This window comes from Lycorma delicatula, chromosome 6, assembly GCF_047948215.1.
Source record: "Lycorma delicatula isolate Av1 chromosome 6, ASM4794821v1, whole genome shotgun sequence".
In the NCBI taxonomy this organism is placed as follows: Eukaryota; Metazoa; Arthropoda; class Insecta; order Hemiptera; family Fulgoridae; genus Lycorma; species Lycorma delicatula.
The window spans coordinates 7056987-7084497 of record NC_134460.1 but is presented as its reverse complement, the minus strand read 5'-3'; the positions used below and the strand labels follow the sequence as shown (position 1 = coordinate 7084497).

General features: G+C 28.6%; 1 protein-coding gene across 10 annotated transcripts in view; it reads right to left on the bottom strand.

The window, feature by feature from the left end:
* Nucleotides 1-443: 443 nt before the first annotated feature.
* Nucleotides 444-27511, bottom strand: part of LOC142326262 (protein cueball-like) — a 46551-nt gene continuing 19483 nt past the window's right edge. For 4 of the 10 annotated variants that reach the window (XM_075368592.1, XM_075368590.1, XM_075368591.1 and 1 more), the window contains 2 exons: nucleotides 25996-26138; nucleotides 22706-22843 (listed from right to left, as the gene is read on the bottom strand). In XM_075368592.1, coding sequence (XP_075224707.1) covers nucleotides 22839-22843; nucleotides 25996-26138 — 148 coding nt within the window. In that variant the 3' untranslated portion in view covers nucleotides 22706-22838. Of the gene's footprint in view, nucleotides 1794-1878; nucleotides 2544-8793; nucleotides 8875-19936; nucleotides 20286-22334; nucleotides 22844-25995; nucleotides 26139-27511 lie in introns of those variants that run through there. The other 6 variants (XM_075368584.1, XM_075368585.1, XR_012756734.1 and 3 more) reach the window with 6 other exon arrangements.

Below are 27511 nucleotides of genomic sequence, written 5' to 3'. Positions count from 1 at the left end.
CATGTTATTGGTTAATAATTTATTTTCATTTAACTCTTGTGTATAACAAATAATAAACTTCAACTGGATATTAATATTTAATTCAACTATTAATTAATATTTTTATTATAATTGTCCAATAATAATAATAATAATAATAATAACAATAATAATAGCTAAAAATACTAATTTCATGTCTCGTAATAATAATTTTCTCAACATTTTAATTTTGACCATTATAGCATTACTCCTCTGCACTCTCTATTTAATGAAGTATACCTTTTGTTTAATTTAACCAAAACATTCCTTCTAAAAAGAAAATATTTGCTTGGTAGTAAAACTATTCAGTGATGCGGCATAAAAAAAAACATATAAAAAAAATTAGACAGACCAAATTCCCATAAATAATAATTTTACTGTATTAATAAAGGTGATTCAAAGCTCATACCAAAGAAAAAACAAAATATAACTTAATTGTTTATTAATCAAGTACATTTCATAATAATCTTCAAGTTACAATTTAGCATGTAACCCTTCTTAGCTAACATTAACATCTTGTTGGAGGTTTCTAAGCTTGCAGACTCAATAAGTGTGGTTGTATAACAAATAATAGATGTTACGGACAAGTTAATAACAAAAAAATTATTCAGTGTGTACAGAAATAAGTAAACATGGATGGAAATCTTTATACTTTCAGAAAAACATCAAATTTGGCTTTTTGAAATTTATTTTATTATTAAACTAATAAAAATCATTATTTAAAAAAAATAAATAAATGAATTCTGTCATCGACCAAGGATCAAACAATATATTGCTACCTGACACTTTCAAATTAACATTTTTGTTGTCTGATTTAATAATATTTAAAGTCTGCAGCTTAGGAGGCAAAAATAGAAATACCATAACCTTATAAATTTGGTAGATAACCATAATCATATTTAAATTCAGGAAACTAACATAACTTTACTTCCTTTAAAAGAGATTAACTAAAGTTAAACTTATAGTACTAAAATATAAACTTAGTTTAAGCACTCAGATTCTAAGCGCAAATGCCCAAGAGTTAAATATCCTAACATTATTAAGATCACCAAATAGAAATAAAATATGAATAAAGACATTTATTGTTGTTTTGCATCACAAATAGTAGTTATACTGTTATTTTTTATTTCTTATTGTTAAATAAAAAATCAGTAACTTTAAACAACTTTTTTGAGAACTATCAAAATTGCTGTTGTAAAGATTCCTTTATAATACTTTACCTTGATTTTTACAAAGTTACACAAATGTTTAATTATCAATTAAATTAAATTAGCAGATAAATAAAATTGTTTTTTCATAATTTTTTTTTTTATTGTCTACATACTAAATCGGCATATATTTCTTTAAAATAAATAAACACTATCTTAAATTATAACAATCACAAAAGTCAATCATTTTTTGTTTTAAATGATTTTAAGTTTTAATCGTCTAAGTACACAGAATAATACTCAATAAGTAGTTACTTCGATTTTATAAGACAAATTGCCTATTATTGCTGCCATGGATAAAATTAAACCTAGTACAGTCTTTAAGTACTACTACATTAAACAAATACTAAGGCCTCATTACAATGTATCTTTTGTTTCGACCAACTTATTTTTAGCACCAAACCACTTTTATATAAACACATTAACACTTCATTCCATGGTCTTAATAGTATTTTATAGTAAACTTTCACAGAAAATAGGAACAGGCTTACATACACCTCTATCTATATTTGCATTGTCTTATCTTTGTTGAATTTAGGGCTAAAATATTTAAAAATATAATTTTATCTAAAAAAAAAAAAAAAATTATATTAACCTACATAATAAATATTAATCTACTTTCTTATAAATGTTGCACTAAAATAACGCAAGAATTCTAGAAAAATAAATACCTAACAGATTTTCTTCAAGGTTAATGCATTCAAATTGATCCGATTAATTACTTGATTTTAAAAAATAAGCCTATTGGAATAAAACTAAAAACATACTACAAACATTCAAACACATTTATAAATACACACCCATACACCAGTTGCACGCACTAAGAATATGCACACACATTCACATAAAATAAACACATTAAAAGCGCATTAGGTATCATGACTCTCATTAGTATGGCAGTTGGCAAATATCAAATTACTTCTTTTCTTTGTAAAGGCAGTATAAATTATACATATACATATATAATTTTAAAAGAATACAGCATACAATCTGGAATGTACACAGAAAATAAAATGCTGTATTTGAGACACTTGCTTTGGTATAACAGCCTGATTTCTGTAAGAATCAGATCTATTAAAATAAAATAATTAAAGATAAGACAAGCAACATACAATCCAGCAAAATTCACTCTCTCAAAAATTAATAACAAATTAAATTCCAACAATAACAATTGCAAGCTCAAATGCTGCAGAATTTCAATTTTCATCAGTATAAATCATCACCAGGAAGATCAATTCCTGACAAAAGATTTCTGTTTTCTTCTTTTTTATATTTTTCAACACTACGAGGTTTCCGAAAATCAGGCTCAAAACAAGGCTGAAACAAACAACAGTGGAATTCTTAATTATTACTTTTATAAAATAAAAACTAATTTTTCAATACAAAATAAAAAATTATAATGATCATTTTCAAAAAACTTAATTTACATAATAATATAGCTAATAGATTACATATATACTACAATTGGAAATATGACTGCTAAACTGGACTTAAGGACAACTGGTTTGTTCATCTTACTTGCTGTTCCTTAAAATCATTAAAATTTAAAACAAGAATCATAAAATTTTTAAATAACAAGACAATCATAGTCACCACTTTTTAATATTCAGAAAGCAATAAAGCTTTTGGATTTACAAAATATAATTCCAGTGAAACTGAAAAACTGAACGACTAGTAAGAATTGAAATTCACCAAAAGAGTTGAAAATCTAATATGAGAATAGTGTAAATATACCAGGAGAAAAATAAAAATGTTTTGATTTATTGACAGCATTGTTTCTGGCAGAAACCAAAAATTCAATTTCATAAGGAAAGAAATTCAGTTTGGGAAAAATGAGAATAAAACAAATATACTGAAATAAATGAGGAATTAAATAATAATACAAGAAAACATAATACACCAAAAATTCTAGAATTTTGCTATTTAGGGTATAAAACTATGAAGATGGACAGAGTAATGCACACTTCGAAAGCAGAATGAGACCAGCAATGAGAGTTTTTAAAAAGAATTAAATATAAACCTAAGAATTAGAGACGATTTTGAAAATATTTTGGTGTGGAATGAAACACTGCATGGCAGTGAATCATGGGTAGTAAGATAGCAAAAGGAAAAGAATAGAAGCATTTGAAATTTTGTGTTTACAAGAACCTAATCCTTGTCTCCCAAAACCATGCAGCAGATATATATATTATATACGAATTCAAAATGTACAAGCAATATCTCAGTAGTTAAACCCTGAGGGATTCTGTCACTCTCATGTGCAAATGCAATTGTTGCTTTAAGGGTATGTACTGTAAACTATCACTTGCCTGGCACTGTGGCATGCCAATGATAAGCAATTAAATCAATTAAAAATTTTATTGCGCCTTTCTTAGTGATGCTTAATAATGACAGCATCATTTGTAATGCTTTGTACCATTATTCAGTTCAGGGAAAGATGGTATTTCAGTATAAGTTATCTTGTTGCTCAATACGGTACACAATACAGTTTTATAACTCATTTTGTAACAATTTTATTCAGTTTATTTTCATCAGTTTTAATTAACTAATTAACCCTGTGTTTTTGTACCAATCAGGTTTAGTAATGAATGATTCTGTCGTGAAACATAAACCAGTAAAGTAGCTCTGAAAAAAAAATCAGCATTGTATACAAAACCTTAAAACAAGAAAATCCTGAAATTGCAGTCAGAGACATTGCTTGGAAAGCAAGTAGTACAACAGGCGTTAGCGAAAGAACACTTTTTAATACAATAAAGAAACTCAAATTGATGGTAAACATGTTACCCGTAAAAAGATTCGAAAGTGTCCAAAAATGATTGAAAAGTTAGACAATTTTATTAAAATCCTATCAGGAAAAAAGTTAATACATTTTATTTCAATAACGAGCTTCCTAAATTGAATAAAATATTAAATTCTGTGAATACTGATTCTGAAGTGCTGAATCTTTCTAGAGGTACATCACTACATCGTGTTTTAAACTCAATGAATTTTCAAAAAAAAGAAGCGAGCAGACGACAGTAGTATGAAAATATTACTGTAGATAATATACTGATAAATTTGGGAAACCAAGACAGTAGTTCAACAGAAAGCAACTTATTATGTATTAAAGAAATATATTGAGAGGTGAACTATTTTTTCCTCTTTTACTTGATGAAATTTTAATATAATGATATTGTACTTTTTAAAAATTGTTTATTTTTAAGATAAATATATCACTATCACAATTTTCTAATTTCCTTATTTCAGGTTTTTTTACTTGGCAAGTATTTTTTTCAGACGGATTGCGCTAAATTAAATTAGTATCATCATACTGTTATGTAAGTATATATATATATATATATATATATGTTTGTTACGTTAAAAAATTCTCTTACAAATTTCTTTCTTCTTCTATTTGTCTTTAGAAAGCTTAATTTCAGATTTTATTTTAGGAAACTTAATTTCAGATCTAATATTCAATAAAATCTGAAATTAAGCTTTCTAAAAACAAACAGAAGAAAAATTAAATTTATGAGAGAATTTGATGAGAAAACTATGTAGGTAGATCAAGAAGATAAAACGAAAATAAAAACTAGAATATTATATAATAAATAATATCATTAACAAAAATGCTGCTGTGTTGCCAGTGATTACGTAGAGAACCAGATAAAATATATATTAAAAAATTTAACTTAATCTTGTCATATTATAAGTTTTTATAATCAGATGACCATATTTTCAAGTTAGCCACTGCAATACAAGGTTGCTTACCAGCCAGTTCTGTATAAGAATTAAAATTTAACATGATCAAGGATTTTGTAATTACAAAATGGGGCTTAGTTCAGTAAGTAGATATAAATTAAAATAAAAAATAATAAATTTCATTTAACTATAAAAAAATAAAATACTGTAGATCTAAATGAAATTTTAAAAATACAAAAATTAATGATGAAGCAATAAAAACAGTTAAATTAAAACTTAGCCACTAAAGTTGTCAGCAGAAATGGCAAAGTTTTATACAAAGAGAAATATATACTTAAAAGGTAACAGGTACTTAAAAGGTAACAGGTATACAGTAATCTAACAGAAAGTCAAATGACGTTCCCATAGATCAGGTTGAGGTGGAAGAGTATATAGTAGGGACTGCAATTGTAAAATCTTAAGTTAAATAAACAAATATATAGATGGACAATAGAAAGCTGTAGGAATAGATAGCATTGTCAATAAAATAAATTAAGTGTCTTAATGGAGGGATTACAAGAGATGGTGAAATTATACAATGTAATCTACAACAGTGGGGTGTGGCCGCAAGACTTTCTTAATTAACAGATTCCAATTTTCAAAAAACAGTATTAAAGTTTCAAAATTTATGTGGCAATTAATTTTATTTTTCATTCAGCAAAGATTTTTCTATAAATTCTGATCAAAAGACTGAAGGAAAAATTATGTAAATTGTTACACAACAATCTGAATTCAGGAAGGAAAGAAAGCAAGGGATGCAATCCGGCTACTAAGAATTATTGTTGAAAAGTATTTGGAGATTGGTAAAGGATATATTTAAGATATAAAAACAGCATGTGACTGTCAAATGGAAATATTAAGAACTCAAAGTACAGATTAAAAGACAAAAGATAAAAGAACTAACCGAATCAGAAAATGGCCATAAAAATAAACACAAAAACTTATAAACAAATACATTCATAAGAGAGGAAAAAATTGTATAAGGTTGGCAAGATGATAGATGGTTATTTTTTTTTTTTTGTTAGGAAATAAAACTATCTGTGTTTTAACTTCTACATGAAGCACAGAACATTCGAACAGATGATTATAAAATTAGAAGATGCTACGGCAAATTATTGAACAAAAATGAATGTTAGGAAAGCTAAAGTAATGACAATAGGAGACACAATAAGCTACCAATAACTGCACAGTAGAAGTAAAGATTTAATAAATTAAGCAATAGTTACGAGGCAGCATGGTTAACAGAAGATTGCAAAGTTGAAAACAAGATAACAATGGCTAAGTATGTGTTTAATAGAAATAGTTATTACATAGTAAGAATGAAAGAAGAGGTTTTTTTGGATTTTTTTTATTTTGAGTGTTCTTCAGTACAGATGTGAAAGATATGCACTAGAAAAAAAGAAAAGGTAAAGGCATTTAAAATGTGGGCATGGTGTTAGGAGAAGATTAAATGAGTAGAAAAGTGAAGAATGATAAGGAGAGTTAATGAAACTAGCAATAATGTTCTTAATAAGAACATTTCAAAATGGGAAAGCTATAGCTTGGGACCTTACATCAGAGGAGGAGTACTGATTAAAGCAGTGCTAGAAGGATTAGTAGAAGATGCAGAATAAAGGAAGGAAATCAGAAAATAGTAAAAATTGAAGATAATTTAAAAGGAAATGGGAGCTATCAGGATCTTAAAACTTTTGGAGGAAATAGGAGCAAATGATATAAGTAATTTAAGTTAAAATCAAAAATATAAACATAAGAAACTAAAGAAAATTTAAAAAATTATGTTATAATTTAACAGAAGCAGTTAGAGTTATATTAGATATTATTTTAACTGATGACTTGAGATTTAATTGTTTTTAAGTAACAAAAGCAAATAATAAATAAACATATTTAAAATAAATGTTTAATAAATACATTTTTACAGTTATCCATATCTACTATTCATGCAAGACAAGTGTGTGTATTATATGTGTGTGCACTCACTCATGCATACACATATGTATGAACATGTGCATATCCAAAAACACATGTTTTTTGACAGAAAATACACATAATTACATGTAACACAATAAGAAAAACACATAATAAACAAGAATAAGAAAAACACTTAAAAATTCTAAGCAAAGTAAGGATCTTTTAAGCAATCTCAAAAATTACACCAATCAGTAATCTTAAATTAATATTAAATAAAAAACTGCTGTATTACTCACGTCACCAAGAACATTTTTAATTATAAATAATAAATTTATACTTTAAACAAAATTAAAAATAGCGGAGGAGAATTTTGATTTCTAAGTCCACAGACCTTTTTGACAATATATACTGATAGTTTGTCTTCTGGTTAATGGTTTTACTATTATGTGAGCTTATTTGCTAACATGTAAGGTGGTTAACCATGAGAAAAAGTAGATTCAATCATGGTGACCACCCTTAAATCCAAGCAAGTGTTAATAAGTCTTATCGGTTTATCTTTATAATCACCAAATAATATTGACCGGGTAGACTCTAAGGTATATTTTTTTAAATTTCTGCAAAGCACATCCAATATAGTTAAATTGTAATATCCAATGAGTGATGTAATGTGGGAAAATTAAATTTCAGATACAAGGAAATTCTGGAAATGAAAATGACACTATTTCATTTTACAATTAGTAATAGACTTTAAAATTATTTCTGATGGAAATGAAAAATACGAATACACTTGAACAAAAAATAATTATTATCATTATCTTCTTCACATAACAAATTCTACAACATTTCTAGGTTAAATCACAAACTTTATTGTCCAATATTTTCACTTCTCTTTATACCTTCAAATAATTCTAACCCTATATACTTCAAGTGAACTTTCCCTTTTCACATACACTTGTCCAAATGAAAATTAATTATTCATTTTATCCCCACCCTTGCCAAAAAAAAAAAAATATCATTATATAGATCATATACCAATACACTGATTTTATTTTACTATTTCAATTCGCCAACGATTCCAAAAGCTCTCTGTTGAAAGTTCTTCAACTTTCTAAAGTTTCTAATCAATAAAGTACATTATAAACAATAACTTAATCCAGAATTTACACAATAAACCTACTGCACAATTTACAAAATAAATACAATTTTATATCACAAGTAAAGATACAGAATTAAGAAAGAAACTTAAGCAAACAGAAAAAAGTATCCCATTAAGACAAAATGTGCCGAAAAGTCAAAATAGTCAAATAGAAAGGTGCTTCATTATGCTGTGTGGCATTCATTTATATAAACATTTATTTTACACTTAAATAAATAAATATGTTAGTAATTTTTTACATAAATAGATATATTTCAAAGAAGTAAAACAGTTTCAAACATATTGTGAAATGATTAGTCTTAATAATTAAGAAACTACTTCATAAACTTTTATGAATGAAGCTTTTATACCTTAGTATTATATATATAAACTTATCTTAGTGATAAAAAATAGTGTTTTAACTGCTATCCATAGTTACCATATACATCAGTTTTAGAAAATTTAAAATTCATTAATTAATAACTTTCCTTGAATTATAATTATGATATTTACATTTCCTTTAATAAGATATTTTATGTAAATAGTTTCATCGTATTAGGTTTGTTCAAAAGGTTTTTAACTAGTTGCACACCACACAATACTACTGTAACAAAAGGCAATTGCTATCATTATGTATCCTATTGAAGCTGTGTAAACTGTTTTACTTCTTTGCTTTGTATTTTCCACCATGTAAGAACTATACAATATATTACAAAACATCATAAGAAGAGTAGAAAGCGACAGAAACCAAAAGAAATAAACCCAAAAAGTCTAACTTTCTTTTATCTATAGCTCTGCGCTTACCAAGAAAAAATAACAATTTTCTTTGTTATATTGCATTCTATGACCTGTCAGTACTTAAAAGTCTGGCTCCCCTTTTCTTGCCTAAACAATTAAAAAGAATAAATGCAAAAAAAAAATAATTAGAAAATAGTTTTCTTTGGGATAACTTGATAAATATCACTTAATATAATAAATTTTGAAGCAAATATTTTACAACAGTGATACTGACTCCCATGAATATTAGATACTAAAATCAACACCATCCAAACAGTGATACTGACTCCCATGAATATTAGATACTAAAATCAACACCATCCAATCACCCAAAGTAATTCCATAAGTACAATTGAAAAATTCAATGTTCTAAGAGAATTAAAAACAGAATATTCCTCAAAAAATTGGTAATGATTCATGTTACTTCAAATTTCAGTATTAAAATTCCTGTATTTTATTTTTTCAAATTCCAACAATATTTCAGAAGTAATGGAATCATAAAATCACTGTCTTGCCTGAGATTTAATAATAAATTAAATCAACGTTATTATTTTGAATAGATCTTGTTTGATGTTACTCAGGCAATTACATCTCATATTTATTACTATAATGAACCATAGTTCATAACAGTAATAAATATAAAACCATATCCTACCCTACTAAACGGCATTTGTATGTGTGTGTTCCTTAGCTTAGCACTGAAATGTACTAATCACTAGTGGAAAATTCATTAATTCATTAGTACATGTCTCGTAGTGGTCAGGTGTATACTTGTTATATTATTACATATCAAAATACATATGTATATAAATATATATATATATATATATATATATATGCAAAATATATATTGAAGGTTTGGGAAAATTTAGTACTTTTTAACGAGATCCGAATTTTTGGAAAAAAATTGCAAATATTTTGAAAACGGTCGGTCCTAGTGCTGTGAAAATTTTTTTTGACCCCTCTTGTTATTACCCAATCACACCCAGTGGTACAGTCAGATGATAATATTTTCAAGGGCACTGTTCAGAAATCGGGGAGAGGGTGCCACTGTAATATCTCGGCAATCGCTCATCCGATGTTCACGATTCAAATGGCATATGTATCCGCAGGTGTTTTAACTATTGTTAACTATTTAACACATCAGGTACACTCTTGATCAACCAGTTCTTGGTTATCTGAAACTTAAATCATTTAGCCATATGTTTTGACTGCATTCAGCCAGCAAAAAAACCTACTGATCCGATCTTTCGCTAAATACACTCAAACCAGTGCGCTAGCACAGCTGTAAAGTATAAACTTATAAAGACTAAACAATAGAAAAAATATATATATAAAAAACTTTTTTAAAACCACTCATATTTTAAGTAGAAAATAAAAAATATTTTTAAAACACCACTCTTAAATTAAATGCACCAAAATGTAAAAAATAATTTTAATATGTGGTATCTCAGAATAGAATTGACAACAAGCTTTCGTAGTGATATGTAAGATTATGTGAATGTCATAGCTTCAAATTAAAAAATTTGACGTTTTCGCCAATTTTTTCTTATGCATGATGAATGGCCTAAAGACTTGGTTGCAAATACGCATACAAAAAAATTGGCAAAAACATCAAATTTTAAATTTGAAGTTATGATTTTCACATAAGCTTACAATATCACTATCAAAGATTTTTATCAAATCCATTCTAAAATACCGTCCTAAAATTATTTTTTAACTTTTAGTGCGTTTAATTTAAGTGGTGTTTTAAAAAACTTTTCACATATTTTTTATTTATGCGATTGTTTTTCTTCATAGAATAGTGAAATATAACCAAAAAGTAGGGACCAGAATGTACCGATCACTAGCGGAAAATCCCGATTCGTTAGTATCAATTTCTAGAGTTAAATTTCTAATCTAACTTTCGTTATATCAATTTTCATCATTAAAAAAAAAAATTTTTACACATGAGATAATCAATTTTGGAGATGCCACCCGTCCATAAAGCCTTGCTGCAGAGGCGTGCTGTAGGCACAGCCAGCAGCTAGTATCTTACATAAAACCAGCCCACCTTTAATAAAGATTCAAAGCTTTCTGTTCAGAGTGGAGGCTCAAACGTTAAATGACAGTATCAATGTCCTTAAATCTATTGAATGTACAACATTCAGTCAAGGCGCCATTTGTTCATAAAATTTTTCTGAGTTGTGTTACTCAACACTAATAGACAAAAAAGGAGTAATCAAGAATAATATTGTTTTGAATTCTATTAAAAAAAATAGTGAACAACTGATTCTATTTTCAATGTTAATATAATCATCTGCTTTCCGTTCAAATTTCCAAAGTGTCAGAAAATTATAGCAAGAATATATACATTTTCATTCATAAATAAACTGGTCGAGTTCAATAAAAAAAAATAATAAACCTCACAATTCTTAACATGTTCCTTTTTGCAAGTGAAAATAATGACTAAAATAAAAACATTCTAAATGTTGGAAGATTTCATTTGTAAAAATTCATGAGCTATACTCTTACACCTGTCAGCTGTTATAATTTGGGCTTCAAATTGGGCACAAAAGTGTCACAATTTTTCCTCATAGAAAACATGGAGATTTTTGTATGGTGCTTTGCAAAATTGTATTAATGATCTTATTCACAAGTAAAATTTGATCTTATTCAGATAAAAATTTGGGAAATCTGTTAAATTTAATGTAAGTATCAGACCTGTCCACTCCATTAATCACAATTAGCTAAATTAGAACAAAATGTGTTTGAACTGAGTTTCAAGACAGTTGACTGAAAACGCCTTGAACACTTGAATTTACATTTGTAGTGAATTTAAACAACAGTTTTCACTGGAAAGCAATGTTTTTTTTAAATCGAATAATAATTTGTGATGAAATCTGGCTTCATCATTTTAAGCTAGAATACAAGGCCCAAATTATTGCAATTATTTGGAAGAACATGTGAGTACTATTGTAACATGCTACAAAAAGTCAAATTTGCAATACGGAAGTAGCATCCTGGTTCTCTCAAAAGATGTAATTCTTCAGCACAATAAAGCCCATCTCCAACCACTAAAAAGACATGGGAAGCTATTCAAAAGTTGGCTAACGAGATGTTGCCACATTTACCTTACAATCCGAATCTTACATCGTTTTTGTCCTCACAAAGAGTTTTGTGAGTTTACCGAATACAGCAACAATGAACAAAATACAATAATGAATATGTTCATTAATAAAATAAATGAACAAAGTCAAAGAATGATTTTAATCAAGAATGTGTTACAAGAATGGTTAAAGCACTGAGGCGAACAATTATTTATTATTGGAATAAGAAAGTTCACAGAAAAATAGTTTAAGTAGCTTATGTAGCTGGGGATATGTATAAAAAAAAAACAGGATCAGTTTCATAATACTTAAATAAATAATAATTTTCTAGTCATTTATCTGTTTAATTATTGAACACCCTTCAATATACAGAACACTAAAAAAAAATTGAAGTAAAGATACACAACAGAGCACAGAGTGTTCACAACAATTAAAATGAGTAATTTATCTGTGCACATGATGCAAAGATTCAAGAATTTTCCAAATGAATTTTTTTACAACCAAATATAAACATCAATATATATTCACAGTACAAACATTAAAAAAGCTGCATACTAATTCAATGATTTAAAATAAAGAGATAGCATATGTCCTAGGTTTGTCTTGCTTAGCTCCACAAACTCGCATGCATAACTAACAAAGGACTAATTAAGATTTCAAAAAGCAAACAACTATGGGAACTATGGGAAATTTTTATAGAAAAATTATAGAAAAAAGTTTTCAAAGCACAGAATACAATAAATCACAATAACAAAGGTTTGTTAAGGGACTAACCAACATACAAACATAAACAAAAAAAAAAAAAACCCGAAAAGAGAAAAAAAATAAAAGTAAAAATCCATTATTAGAAATAATGAATAAAACAAATAGTGAATGTATGTGTGTATGTGTGTATATATATAAACTCAGCAAAAACAATTCTTTTGTTACTGTATTTGTCCATATTCCCCTCTGTACTAATATCTCAAAGAGACATGAAAAAAAACTGTTACCACCAAGAACAGTACAGAATACGATAACGCTTCCTATCTTATTTGGAAGAAAAATTTTAACTGATGATCAGGGAAAACCACAAAAGCACTATTAGAAAAAAAATAATAAGCATAAGGTAGGAAGCACTATCGAATTCTGTACTCTTGGTGGTAAATGATCTTTATACTTTTGTCTTTGATATATATATATATATTAATATAGGCAATTAATAAAGGTCATATTTTTAAGTAAAATATGTTTTTTGATTATATTTAATTCTGTCCAATCACAAGGAAAATAAACTTAAAAAAATTACATTTAAATTAATTATTCACATATATATATATGTGAATTAATATATATATATATATATATATATATATATATATATATATATATATTAATTTAGTAAAATTGATTTTTAAATTGTCCATATTTTCCTCTGTACTAATTAACTCAAAACAAAAACAAAATTCAGCAATTTACCACAGTACAGAACCAAATAAGAGTTCTTACTTTATTTTTCATTTTTATTATTCTCCCTTACGTATCATTTTTGATGAATTCCTAATCATCAGTTGATTAAAATTAAATTTCAAAATTACACATTAAAATACAAAGTTATTACATGTATAAAACATGTGGTCGAATAATTAATTGTCTTTTTAAACATATTTGTGGCTAGCCGCTGGCAGAGTATAGTGCTGTATTTAGCAAGTGAGTACCAGTGGTGTACAGAGAATTTTGTTACGGGAGTGTCATTATTAAAACTGTTTACAATTGACATCAGTATTTTAAATTTTGTGTGTTATTTTATTATTATTATTACTATGATCATTATTATTATATCATGCTATGATATATTCATTTTGATATGTTCAAACATATCATAATCATAAATACTCTAATAAAATCTATAAATTATTTTTTTTACAGTCTTAGGCTACAATTTTTTTTAACAACTTTTAACATCTATTTCATTCTGAATAATAAAAATGCTTGTGCCAATGCCACATGTCATTACTACACTTAGACTACACAATAATTATACATTTTAGTCAATGGTTATTTGTATACGATAGATAAGACACTTTACATAACATATAAAATCCATGGAAGCAATCAAATATAATGAAATACATTTAATTAAACACAATTTGGACTCACTGAGGTTGAAGAATGAAACTGGCACTGATGAATTCACATTGTATGAAGGAATTTGAATAAATTATTGAATGCGGTTGTCTTAAAAGTTCAAATCAGTACTCTACTATAGTGTATTATTGTTTTGAAAAATCATTGTTCAAAAAGAGTACTGGTAGTTAAATATAGCATTTATAATGTATGTGGCTTACAGTATGTACATTACAAATGTTACATTTGGAAATTTCAGCACTCACAATATAATGTCAAAACAACATTTCTTTTAAATTAGTTCATTTAACACATCTTCTGCAATTGGAGTGTAGTTTCTATATAAGTTGAGGAGTGCTAATCCATACAAATATGTATTTCCAGTAGAATTACGCATTGAGAAACATCGTTCATTTATATATGTGAACAATGGAAGTGCAGCTAATATTTCTAGCAAAGTGAATATATTTGGTATTATGTTGGGACTGCACATAGTTAACCCATCTATGGCCGTTTTCAGTTGGTCTCCCTTTTCAAGACATGCAATTCTTCCTTACCGTAATTTTAATCCATTACTCAGATCTTCCCGGCAACCACTTCTTATGCCACTGGTGTAGAATTCTGTGAGCGAAGTGAAAGCAGAAACCTGAGACAGAAAGTCTGGGTTTGTAGGTAAAAGGTACTGAAAGTCTTTCAATATTTCCATTTTGATATGCTTTGAAGGGTTGCAATAATAGGGTTATACAATTCCATCACTGCGGTCACGGAATTATACCTTTCCAACCAACGTGTTGCGAAAACTTGAGTTTTTCACTGCATAAAGCTGTAGTTTCCATTTCACATCACCGATTTTAAAACATGTTTGCCTTTTAGGGGTATTAAGATATTTGTACAGACTCAATATTGTACCCATACAGTTTTTAATTGCAGTTACTTCATAAGCACTGGATACAGCTAAGTTGAGGCTGTGTGCTAAGCAGTGGACATATAGACGACATTATTTCCTTTACATGTGCCTGGACTCAGTTTACTTTTCCTGACATGGACATAGCTCCATCATACCCCTGACCACAAATCTTATTTATGTCTACATTTAATAACGCAACTTGTCCAATATTGCCTTTATGATTCCTTTTCTGGTCACATCATACAATGATATGAATTGTAAAAAGTTTTCCTTCACAGTGAAATTTTCATTATCAACGTAACTAATACACAGAGATAATTCTTCTAAGCCTGATATGTCTGACGTCTTATCGGTGAGAACAGAGAAGCAACTGGAGGTATTAAGTTCTTTCACGAAATTTTGAACAATCAGGTCGTTGCACTCTTCAATTATTTCATTCTGTATTCTAGGTCTGGTGTACTGTGCATTTCCAACACATAACACATTTTTTAATACAGTATCAGTCTTACTTGAAAAGTGAAGAAGACCCCTGAAATTGCTATCATTTTCTTCTAGTTCTTGGTCGACCTCGACTTCTATTCATCCTAAATCCCTCTGGCCTCGCACAGCGATACATTATTTCCCGCAAAACAAAAAATACTCTCAGTAATAGGAATAAGTTTTTTCCTGTTCTCCAGTTTCTTTTGAGTTGTTGAAGTATATATTAGCACATCTATAGACTTTTTCTTCCCGCATGAAATTTCGGTTAAGTACCGGCTACCTCCAAACTTTCTTTGCGATAAAGACACTTCTCATGTTCTGAAAAACTTGATGGCATCCTTCCAGTTGTCAAATTTCTCACTACAAAGTTGACCTAAGGGTTACTTGCCAGATTCAACACCGCTTCTTGGAGCAAAAAGTATACAAAATTTACAAAACTCCATTCCTTAAATTTGGAATATGCAAGCCACTTCTAACAGTAAAGCCATTTAAACCGAAATGGCAGATTTCTCTTTCCTTTTGTTAGAAAAATAAACCTGGATTTGGTTCCTAGATATTTTTCAAGACATCCAGTTTTTTTCATTAGACAAGTCTCTTCCTATGTAAACACCAATATCATAAGCGTGTGGTTCACTGGAACTTGAAATGTTGAAGCTTCCAAAAACCAGAACAATACACTTATCACTTCTAAATGATTCAACAGGTATATCAACATTATTGAGCGATGGTGATGTACATTCAACACAAGGTGAGTTTTCACAGAAGGGTTACTAGTTTCGAGAAGAACATTTGCGACAGCATCATCACGTTGTAGCAGCAAAGAAATATTTGGCAATGTGAAATTTTCACTAACATTACAACAATCGCTACTGATACATGACATTTTGCTAAAAAATTGTAAAACTGAACTTAATATTGGTCGCTTAGACATATTAAAGAACATGGAACGATAATGTGAAGTTTATATTTTAAAATATGAACTGCATAATGCACAAAACGTTAAACGAATGTTCCACAACACAATCTGAACTCAGACTAATGAGCGAATACCACTCGACAATGTACAATATTTCATATAAACCTCTGCCAATGCAGAGCTGTCCCGACAATATGTTTTACAACAAGTAATTTTATATGGTGTCGGCCTTATTTTATTACAAGGTCAGCATTACTATTGTACCTTCTTAATAAGTGGCACAGCTTTGATGGTCTTTCCTCTCTTTCAGTAGATGAGGAGGGGTATATGCTGACACCCACTGCGCCAGTGAGAGTACTGCCACCTTCTAAGAATGCTGAATGAAGGCTACTATGTTGTACATAGAGTGATGTACTGTACGTGTTATAGCTCCAAGTACAGGGATTAAATTATTGAAGATGCAAGAGCGGCAGACTGGATCTTATGTCAACAGATTTTGTTACTCTGAGTGAGAAATACAAGGAGAGAATTCAATGGATTTTTAAAAAGATACTCAAATACATATGTGTAAATCTATAGTATGTTTATTTTACAGGCCTAATATTAAAAAGTACTTAAATCTTCAAAAGGGGGAGTTCAAACCCAGTAACCCCCCCCTTATGTACACCCCTGGTGAGTATAGTGCTGTATTTAGTGGCGACCACAAAGATGTTTAAAAAATTTTAATTATCTGTAATAACATGGTATTTTAATGTGTAATCTTGAAATTTTAATTTTAATCAACTGATGATGAGCAATCCTTGAAAGCAGTAGCGATACATAAGGGAGAATTAAAAAATGAAAAAAAAAGGTAAGAGTAAGAGCACTGAACTTTGTTTTTGCTTTTGAATATATACATACTGCATATAAAGTAACAAAATTAAAAGAAAAGCATAATTATGAAATACAGTATATCATTAACCGAAGTAAATCCAGGTGGGATTAAAGGTGGAAAAATCCTTATTTCAATAAAATCCATAATGACTCATAAAAAAATTAAAAATCTGAATTGGAATTGAACAGCTTTTAAAAATTTCTCCACCAGTCACACCATCATCTACAACACTACAAATGCTATGTGCCAGTTTGAACTTTCCTTAAATGTATTTAATTAATTAGAATGTGGCAAACATGGCAGTTACCTAGCAAAAATTATCTTTTTTTAGTTTGATGACAAAATCTTTGTAAAATTAGTAGGTTCATTTACTAACAAGAAAAATATATAAACAATAAAAATGAAAGTTAAGAAAAAATACTGGTTTCCTTTATACAACAAACATGCTTTAATTCCAGGTGTTTTTCTTCTTTAAAAATTATACATGAAGTATCAACCAAATTGCTGTTAATAATAATGGATCCATCAATGAATTTTAAATTAATAAAACAAAAAAAAAATTGATGGGTCTCTTGTTTATTAAGTATGATTAACAATATTTTAAACATATTTACGTGTATATTTTTAAACTCATTCAGATTGTATTAATTTAAAAAATTAGAAAATCGTACTGAATATTATATGATAAAAAATACTTCATACTGATAAGTTCATTTTAAATCAAATAGTATTGTTTAGTTATAAAAATATATTATTATGATTATATATTGCTTTTAATTATAGATAAAACACAGAAAAATAGGACAGTAACACTAAAACTACATAAGTGACCGAAAGTATTGTCACTGAAATACAAAAAAATCTGACGAGAAAATTGTAATATTTTCCTGGCGTCGGTTACTTACTTAATCTTATATAGTAGAAAAACAATTAAATATGAAAAAGTTACTGAAATTTCTTTTTTGGGGTGCAGGTAATTAATGATCAAGTTTTACTGTAAAATTATCATTATAAATTTAAATAAACCAAAAAAACTTTAAAAAACCCAAAACATTTTCTGCTCCCCACCACCAAAATCACCTTCAAAGAATTTTTCTTGATTTTCTGTTTACTGTGTTAAATGGAAGTAACAAAAACAAAATTCCACTAAATTGTAAACCAATAATAAAAATAAAACGTTACCTAAGAATTCTTTTATGGGGATCGGGATGAATTATGAAAAGTTAAAACTGTATTAAAAGTTTATTAACTTTTAATAGTATTAAAGTTTAAATAAACACAAAAAAGTTTTAAAAATTAAAAAAAAAATTTTAACTTTGATCGGCTCCCTCCCCAATATCGCCACCAAAGTATTTGTTTTCTTCTTTTTTTTTTTGGTCGCTTGCACTACTCCTAATCCTAGGAAGACAAAAAAGCTAAGCTAAGCCAGAAAAAAATTCTATCATTACTACTGAACAATAATAATATACAAAATATCAAATATATAAAAATGCAAAGTCAAAGTCACGGTGCAATAAAAAGTTTCTTTATTTAAAAAAGAAAAATCCATTACCATGATCGATAACAAACAACCATTACTGCACAAGATAAACACCTCTTTATCAATTTAACAAAAACAACAAACAAAAATTTGAAATAAATAATTATCCAAACACCACCAAATCATACAAACGTATGAAATTAAATCCAATAACTGAACATGAAGCGACTAAAATACTATCATAGATGTAGCATAAAATTATTAAAAAATTTGATTATTTTCGTAATACGTAATTACAGCCAACTGTTAAAAAGTAAAAGAAAAAAAACCAAAAAAATCAGAATGAATGCAACCAGATCCTTAATGATCTTAATGATACAAACAAAAAAGGCCCTTTTCATTATACACTTTTAATTAATAATTTCATTACAGGTATTAAATTTTTTTTTGTTTTTTATTACTATTTTTTTAATAGTTTTTAATAGAAAGAGTATTAATTATCAATTACATAAAATCTTAATCAAACAAGACATATGTTATGTTACAGTAAATGCAACTCTTAGCAAAAAAAAGGAATAGTATCTATAACATCATTACCAAAACTAAAATGGAGCACAATGATGCTAGATATTAGAGAATAAGTATTTTAAGTTCTTAATTTTAAGATTATAATAAAAATAAAATATATAACTTTGCATAATAAACATTTTGCTTCATAAAACCAGATATCAGTACACGGACAGTAAGTCCATGTACAGTAAATTTATGAGCAACAGGCCCAACTTTACCATGTAAGCACCTTAGCTATTAGTTTGGTTTTATTTGCAATCCTTAGTCCTTTGACAGTTTCTCGGGCAAAGAAGGTCACTGCTCTGCTAAGTCCCAACAAAGAAATGGATACTTTTCTGGCCAAGAGATGGTTGGATAAACTGAGAGATGGTTCTACCATTACAAATGAAAGCAACCGATCCAATTTCAATAATACTCGCGCAAAAAAGAAAGAATAAAAAACAAAAAGGAGAAAAGCAAAAGGTTAAGCAACCATGAGATTTTACCTTTGTTCAAGGTAGATAGATAGTTTACAATCTTACCATGATCCTGCTGCAGGATAAAAAAAATACTTTTTAAAGTGAAGGAAAATCATTAAAATATAGCATGTATACCATCTATTGTATTTGATTAAAGCAAATGTAAATGAACAGTTATTTTGTAATTATAGAATAAACACAACAAAGGGATAATTAAAGCACCCGTGTTATTCTTAGAACTTAAAAAAAATTATTACAATTATACATATACATAAAACAAAAAACCTTACCGTTTCACAAATGTTCATATTACAACAATTCTCAATAGTGATTTCACACTGTTCAGTATTTTGTGGTAGTGACGTTAATGGTGTAACATTCTTGTTCACAATAATTCTTTTCTTAATACGAGGACGTTTTCTTAATGACAAAACCTTAAATCCAAGTACAGCTGACAATCCCATTAAAATCAGGCATACCAAAGCAAGAATACCTATAGAAATTTCATATAACTTTGTATTACATTTTACATATTCGCTACTCACTGACGGCAACAGTTCCATTTTAGTAGTATTATTATTTCTATCACTACTTACAAATTTATCTGAAGGACTCTTCAAATTCATAAAATCTGAACACCTGCAAAATAATGAATAAATAATGGGTTATTTTACAGACCGTAAACATTTTCACATAAGTTAAGCAAAGTTTTTGTTTAATATTGTTAAATTAGCTACAAGAACAAATTTTATTTATGCGGTGGATAAATTACATAAATATGTGCACAAGTATAGAACGAGGGATATCTGTAAAGTAAAGACCACTGGGAAATTGCTCTCCTTAAGGTCGGTGAACCTGTGTATTTCATAGCCATGCTACTAATGAGCACACTGCATTGTTGTCTGTAAGTTGTCGCTTTGTAGTATAATCGATGTTACAGCCAACTGTGAAATACATGGAGTCATATGTTTTTTAAACCATCAAAACATTAAGCCGGCTGAAATTCATAGGCAGTTGGTGCTGTGTAAGGTTATAATGTAATGGATGAAAGAAACGTTCAAAAATGGTGTGAAAGGATTAGAAATATCAGAATTAATGTGCACGATGAAGAATGTCTGAGGAGGCCCTCGATAATAACAGAGGACCTGTTGAAATTTGTCAATGATGGAATCAGAAAAGATCATTGCTCAACGATTTCTGACCTGGCCCTTCTTTTTCCTGGTGTTTCAAAGTGGCGATTATATAGAGAAGTAAAATAAAGTATGTAGTTTAAGAGAAATAAAAATATTTAAAGTTTTCAGAATAAGTTTTTTTTTATAATGAAACTGTCTTTACTTTAGAGATAACCTCTCGTATAAAGCATAATAAAATCTTTCAAAAATTTCATGTTTTATTTTTTTATTATAAAAAAATAAAAATAAGTTAACTTTATCAAACTAGACAAGAGAACTCTATGTTACACAGCTAACATAAGACCTTATTGTGCTTCTTTCCTTTAATAATATTATTATTTAATAATCTAAATGATTTATTAAAGATTACTTTAAAAAGGTTGTTTTATTAAAAAAAAGTCACTTTTGCAAAAAAAATTTCTTAATAAAAATATGTACTCAAATCTTTTCCACTTTTCTTTTTATTTACTACTTTTTTTGCTCTGACCAAAATTTTTTCAGTTTTCATCTATCTATCCAGGCAAATGCTGAAGTATTTCCCTTTTTGTTTTCAATGAAATAAGCTTATCAACAATTCGATCGATATCATTTTTCTTTTCTAACTTGTATAAAGTATTTTTATGTTTACTGAAATATCATATTTCAAAATAATATTATATTATCAGAATGCTGTATAATATAAGGTAGAGCTCTCTAAAAGCCAGGTAGCTATGTTCATACCTTCAAGTACTCAAAGCTCAATCTTACAGAGTGTGTATCACCCCTAACAAGTATTAAGTCACACCCTTAACATTAAGACACGTAAAGAACGATTTAAATCTGAGAAATATTATAACTTAACCTCAAGTTGAGCAATAAAAATAAACAAATAAATAGAAAAATGTTACTATAAACAAAAATTACATATATTCTCATGTTACTTTTTGACAAAGACCTGCACAAATTCATGTATTTGACATCAGTTTGTCTATTTCCTCTACAAAGAATGGCGTCGCTGAAGTACCTATCTGTCATCACTTTTGAAGTATCAAGTAGCCAGCCAATTCTTCAATTTTGTGACCAGATGAAAATCAGACAGTGCCAAATCTGGGGCTTGAAAGGGGGATGGTAAGAAGCATGCAAATTAAATTTGTTTAGTACACCCTTAGCGGTAGAGATGTCATATAAAAAAATTAATTCCCTTCATTAGCATCCATTACTATTTATTACGTATCACTCTCCCAAGCTATGTTAATGTTTCACAATAAACATCTGCTGTTATTTTCATCTTCATATAAACAAAATTCTTTACAGTAGCAAAAGATGGTAGCCTATCTTTTTTTGTTTTGAATTTTTTGAACTTGTTTTTCGAGTACATTCGCACATAAAAAACATTTTCTTTTTTGTAGCTGTGTAGTGATTAAAATAAAATAGTTTAAATTTCATATGCATTTATTTAAATTTGTTCTCATACTTCATATTGCTTACTGCTTAGAAAGAAAATCAACTTTTAACAAAAGAAGAAAAAGTACTATACCTGCAAGGTGAAGGAGGTTTTGCTAAAACTTCGGGAATTTCATGACTAGATGACATATCAATTATTTGTTGTTCATCAAAACCAGCTACCATTAAACTACAATGTGCAATACAAAGATGCTGCATTTTCACATGTTTATCACAGCGCTCTCCAGTGAATTCATCACTACAATTACACCTCGGTATTTTTTTATTATCAACTGAACAATCACCACCGTTATAACAATAACCAAGACACACATCGATATCACATCTTTCTCCCTTCCATGTTGAATTGCATTTACATACAGGTTTATTATTTATAATAACACAATCTTCTCCATGTAAACAATAATTATGACAAAGAGATAATTCACAATGATCTCCACTAAAGCCTGGTTTACATATACATTCACCGGATGATTCTATTCCGTTATTGAAACATAATAATTCTCCTTTTTCAACACTTTCACTCATACCCTCCAAAAGCTTATTTTTTTTATCTACAACCTCTAATATGTCTTCTTCAACCTAAGGAAGAAATAAGATCAATTAACACAATATATAATAAAAATAAATTTAATGCAAAGAGTAATAAAGAATAAATACACTAAGTCCTTTAATATCATGGTTTCAACTGCATATGAGGTCTGTTCAGAAAATAACAGAACTTTATTTTTTTAATCTTTATTATTAATTTTACAAATAATTAGTCCTTGTCCCCTTCAAAGTACTACCGTCACCTATTCACACACTTTTCCCAGCGTTGTTTCCACTTCACAAATTGTTAAGCTTCATTTGAAATGGCCTTTAAGGTGTGTGACAAATTTGTATTAATGTCATTAACAGTCACAAAACAGCATCATTTCATAACAGATTTTAATTTCAGAAATAAGCAAAAATCACAAGGAGCCAGGTCTGGCAAGTAGGGAGGCTGAGGGAAGACTGATTTTTGGCATAACACTGACAAATTGACAAAGCTGAGTGTGCGGGAACATTGTCATACTGAAGGAACAATCAGTCATCTCACCACAACTCTGATCTATTTTTGCAAATTTTTTCACATAACCATTGTAAAACACCTTGACAGTATGCATGGTTCACTATTTCAACTTCGAGGCGAGAATTCAAAATCCATGATTCCATTAAAATTCAACAGCCCTAGTATTATCTAAACGTAAACCAGATTTTCTCATTAGAAAATGTGATATATGAATCTTAGAATATGACTGAAATATTTGGAAATTAAATATATGAAGCTCACTTAATAAAGCCACATCACCTTAAGAAAAAATATTTTTGGTAAAACTTACAGACACAAATCACATAATAATGATACACACAGAACTTTAATTATGAACATGATCATCAATGTAGGCATGATATAATATAATGACATTAAACAAGGTCTTACAGGTACATTTAATAGCAATACTGACTTATTTATTTTAAGACTAAGAACATATCAAGTGAATGGTTTGATTCTAAAATAAGAACAATGAAATACTAAAAAGTTCTGTTTAAAACACTATTTATACTAAAAAAGGAAAAATGGATTACAGTAAGCATTAATAATATAATACTAGACTCATTAAAATGAACTGAATTTGATTTGTAGTAGATCAGATGATATAAAATTAATAGTTAACAGTCTACAAAAAATTACACAAGAACTCATCGATAAGAAAGATAAGCATGAAATAAAAGATGAATATCAATTTTAAGTTATTAAAAAAAAAACAGAAATATAAATTTAAAAAAAAAAAGAAATATAAAATGTCGTTAAAAAAACTAAAGCCAAAACTGCACAAATAATGAATTGTACATTTTTCTTCATAGGGATAGTAATTCACCAAAGGAGAAAACAACATTTGAAATGAAACTCTACTAGTTGCTCGCATAAAAACATACTAGAGGATCAACTGAATCACTTGTCAGTCTGTATACATCAAATCATTGAGTTAACTGAAAATGATATGTTCAAGAATGGCTTAATCAGCATTTTTTCAGAAGACACATACATTATACCAACAAGGCAATGAAAATGAAAGATATTTAGTCCTGGAATATGAAATCCTTCTAAGCCAAAGGAACATGTAGCATTCTCGTTCTCTCTTCTCTTGAGTATAGGATTTGTTAGGCCAGGTTTCGCATCTTACTAAGGAAACAACCGGGCATTAAGAATTGGAACAGTAGTACTGTAAAAAAAAAACCGAACATAAGAAGAGTACATTAAATAGGAACAGTAGGCATTTGGCAAGTCTTTCAAGGTCAATTGCGTAATGCCTGACCTAAGATATTTTAAATAAACTTTTTTTTAAATTTCTGAACCTGATGCAGTCTACAACACAAAGAATGTCTCAAGGAATAGTATCTAGGAAACAAGGTGTAACATAAAATGCCTGTCATGCTTAATAAACCGGTTTCTATATTACTAAACTTCAACATTCTATGGAGTCACACAGCAAGCCACTGACATTAGTGGCTAATGTCCAAAAAGTAGTTGATATAAGCATTAAAAAAAAAACAAATTATGTTTCTAGCATAGTCCTTTGTTGGTAAGAAATCTACTTAGTTCATGGCAATCATAGCACAATGAAATTCAGACAATACCGGTTAGTGAAGGCATCATTTATCTTGCAGGAGGCATGATAAATGATGTGGACAGTTTTTGTTATGTATGACCCATTTGGTGTTTCTAAGGGGTGGCATAAACCATAAAACCACATTAACGATTGTTATTTTAATCTAATCAACGTAACAAAGGCGAGATATAATGTTCTGTAGTAGTCTCTCTGCTGTGACTGTTGAACAGGACATAATATATATAGCAAAATCATCAACAAATAACGAACATGAAACAGGTGGCTGCACACATTTAGTAATACTGTTGATTGCTATAGAAAATAAGATGGCACTTAAAACACTTCCTGAGGTACTCCATTCTCTAAGATTATGCTACCTAATAAGAGAATCTCCAACAATAACGTGGAAAGTTCAGTCATTTAAGAAACCTCTGATAAAAGCAAGTATGTTGCCCATGACTCCCCATTCTTTGAGGGTGTATAGAATATTACATCGCCAGGCCGTGTAATACACCTTTCTGATATCAAAGAATATAGCAACGAGGAGCTGGCATAGTAGGAAAGCGTTTTGAATGACTGTTTCCAATGACACTAAATGGTCAATGGAAAATCATCCTGCTCGGAAACCGTTCTGAAGATAAAAGGCCATGCCTCTCTAAATACCATGCTAGCCTGCGGGTCACCATTCTCTCCACCATGGTAGCTTGGAGGGGCTTCATTTGTCTTACCAGGTTTATGTACTGGTACGACAATGGCTTCTGACCAGTCTGAAAGGAAAACTTGTGAGGAGAATATTATAAATATATAATAGGTGTTGTAGCGCCAAATTAGGTGCATCCCATGGCGATGCCAACCCCAAGTCTTAAACGGGATGTAAGACATCCCGTTGGGTACAAATAAATAAAATTTATTTAAAAAATAAGTCTAAAAAAAGGAAAAAATTATATTTAAAAAATACGATTTCATCCTTTTTTTAATTTAAAATTAAAATTCTTTCAATTAAATTTTTTTTTTAGGTAAGCAATATATTAAAGGTTTAAGAGAAGCTACTAATACACACAATTTTTTTTTTTAAGTCTGGTGTATTTTTTTTTATACCTTTAAGAGCATCATCTATTTCATCACTATTTATTCTCCTTTTTAAATGCTGATCGATATCTTTTTCTTCAATTAATTTTTTTAAGTGTAATTCAGCATCTTTTCTTTCTTTTTCAATTTTTAATAAATCTTGATGCAATTTCCTACAAGTAATGCATAAATAATTTAATAAAAATTAAGAGAAAAAAATATAATATATGAATAAATGAAAAGATAAGATAAATTTGCATCATTAAATGTAAAAGAATTTTTAAAAAATTGCTAAACCAATTTAAATATAACTTATGGAATAAATTTACAATTTCAGTAACTGAGATCAAGGCTACACCTTACATTAAATCATTCACAGGCTCCTATTCCTTCCCTTAAGAAAATAAAGATAGTTTTTGGCTATTAACTTGTCTAGATCAATTTTATTATATATAACTTTATTATATTTCACTATAGAAATTCATAACATATAGAATTGTAAACATAAAAAATTTTTACAAATTTTGCAGTTAGCATTTCTCTTTTTAATATTACAACCCCCTTTGGCAGGAGAAACTTTTCATACTCAACTGCTATCATACCTCAACAAAAAAAAATTTAAATAAAAATTAAGAGAATAAATTTGCAAACATTACGTCCTGGAAATTTTTTAAAATTTCAAATGGCGTAGTGCTCCTCTCATATTTACTAATTCTTTACAGTTTAAGGAAAAATCTGAAATCAGTAAAAAGAAAAAACACTGAAAATAATGAGAACTTCATTGTAATATATTTTATAAGAAACGTATAAGGAAGTGTAGAACGATATAAGATAGTAAGTATGGCTTGGCTTAGTCTAGAATTTGCCAACCTATTTCTAAGTATGTTATATTGTATATGTTTCATACTTCATTATACATTACTACTGGCAATTTCCTTCCCACCTCTCTTTTGCTGTTTAGCCTCTAAAACCATCGTAAGGTATTACTTCAGAGAATGAATGAGGATGATATGTATGAATGTAAATAAGGTACAGTCTTGTGCAGTCTCAGGCAGACCATTCCTGAGATGTGTGGTTAATTGAAATCCAACCACCAAACAACACTGGTATCCATGATCTAGTATTCAAATCCATATAAAAATAACTTTACAAAGATTTGAACATTAGAACTCTTGACATAAAAATCAGCTGACTTGCAATGAGTTCACCACTAGACCAACCTGGTGGGGTCCTTCCCACCTAACCAGTTCCAAAACTAAAAAATACAACGCCATCAAGTGATCTTGTCGGTAGCTAATTCTCAAGACTGACACGTTTGTGCTTTTTAACTATTAGTTTTTTAAGTACATGCATTTCTATTTGATGTCAAAAAAAGACGAATAAACAACTAATACATTCTATCTCTTCTTGGAAAAATTGTTTTTGATATTATTATAAGGATTTTTTTTTAAACTGTAACAGACAAAATAAAAAGCAAATAAATTTTAAACAAAACATTTTTCAGAATTCTGGCTAAAGATTAACCGATGTTATTAGCAAAAATATT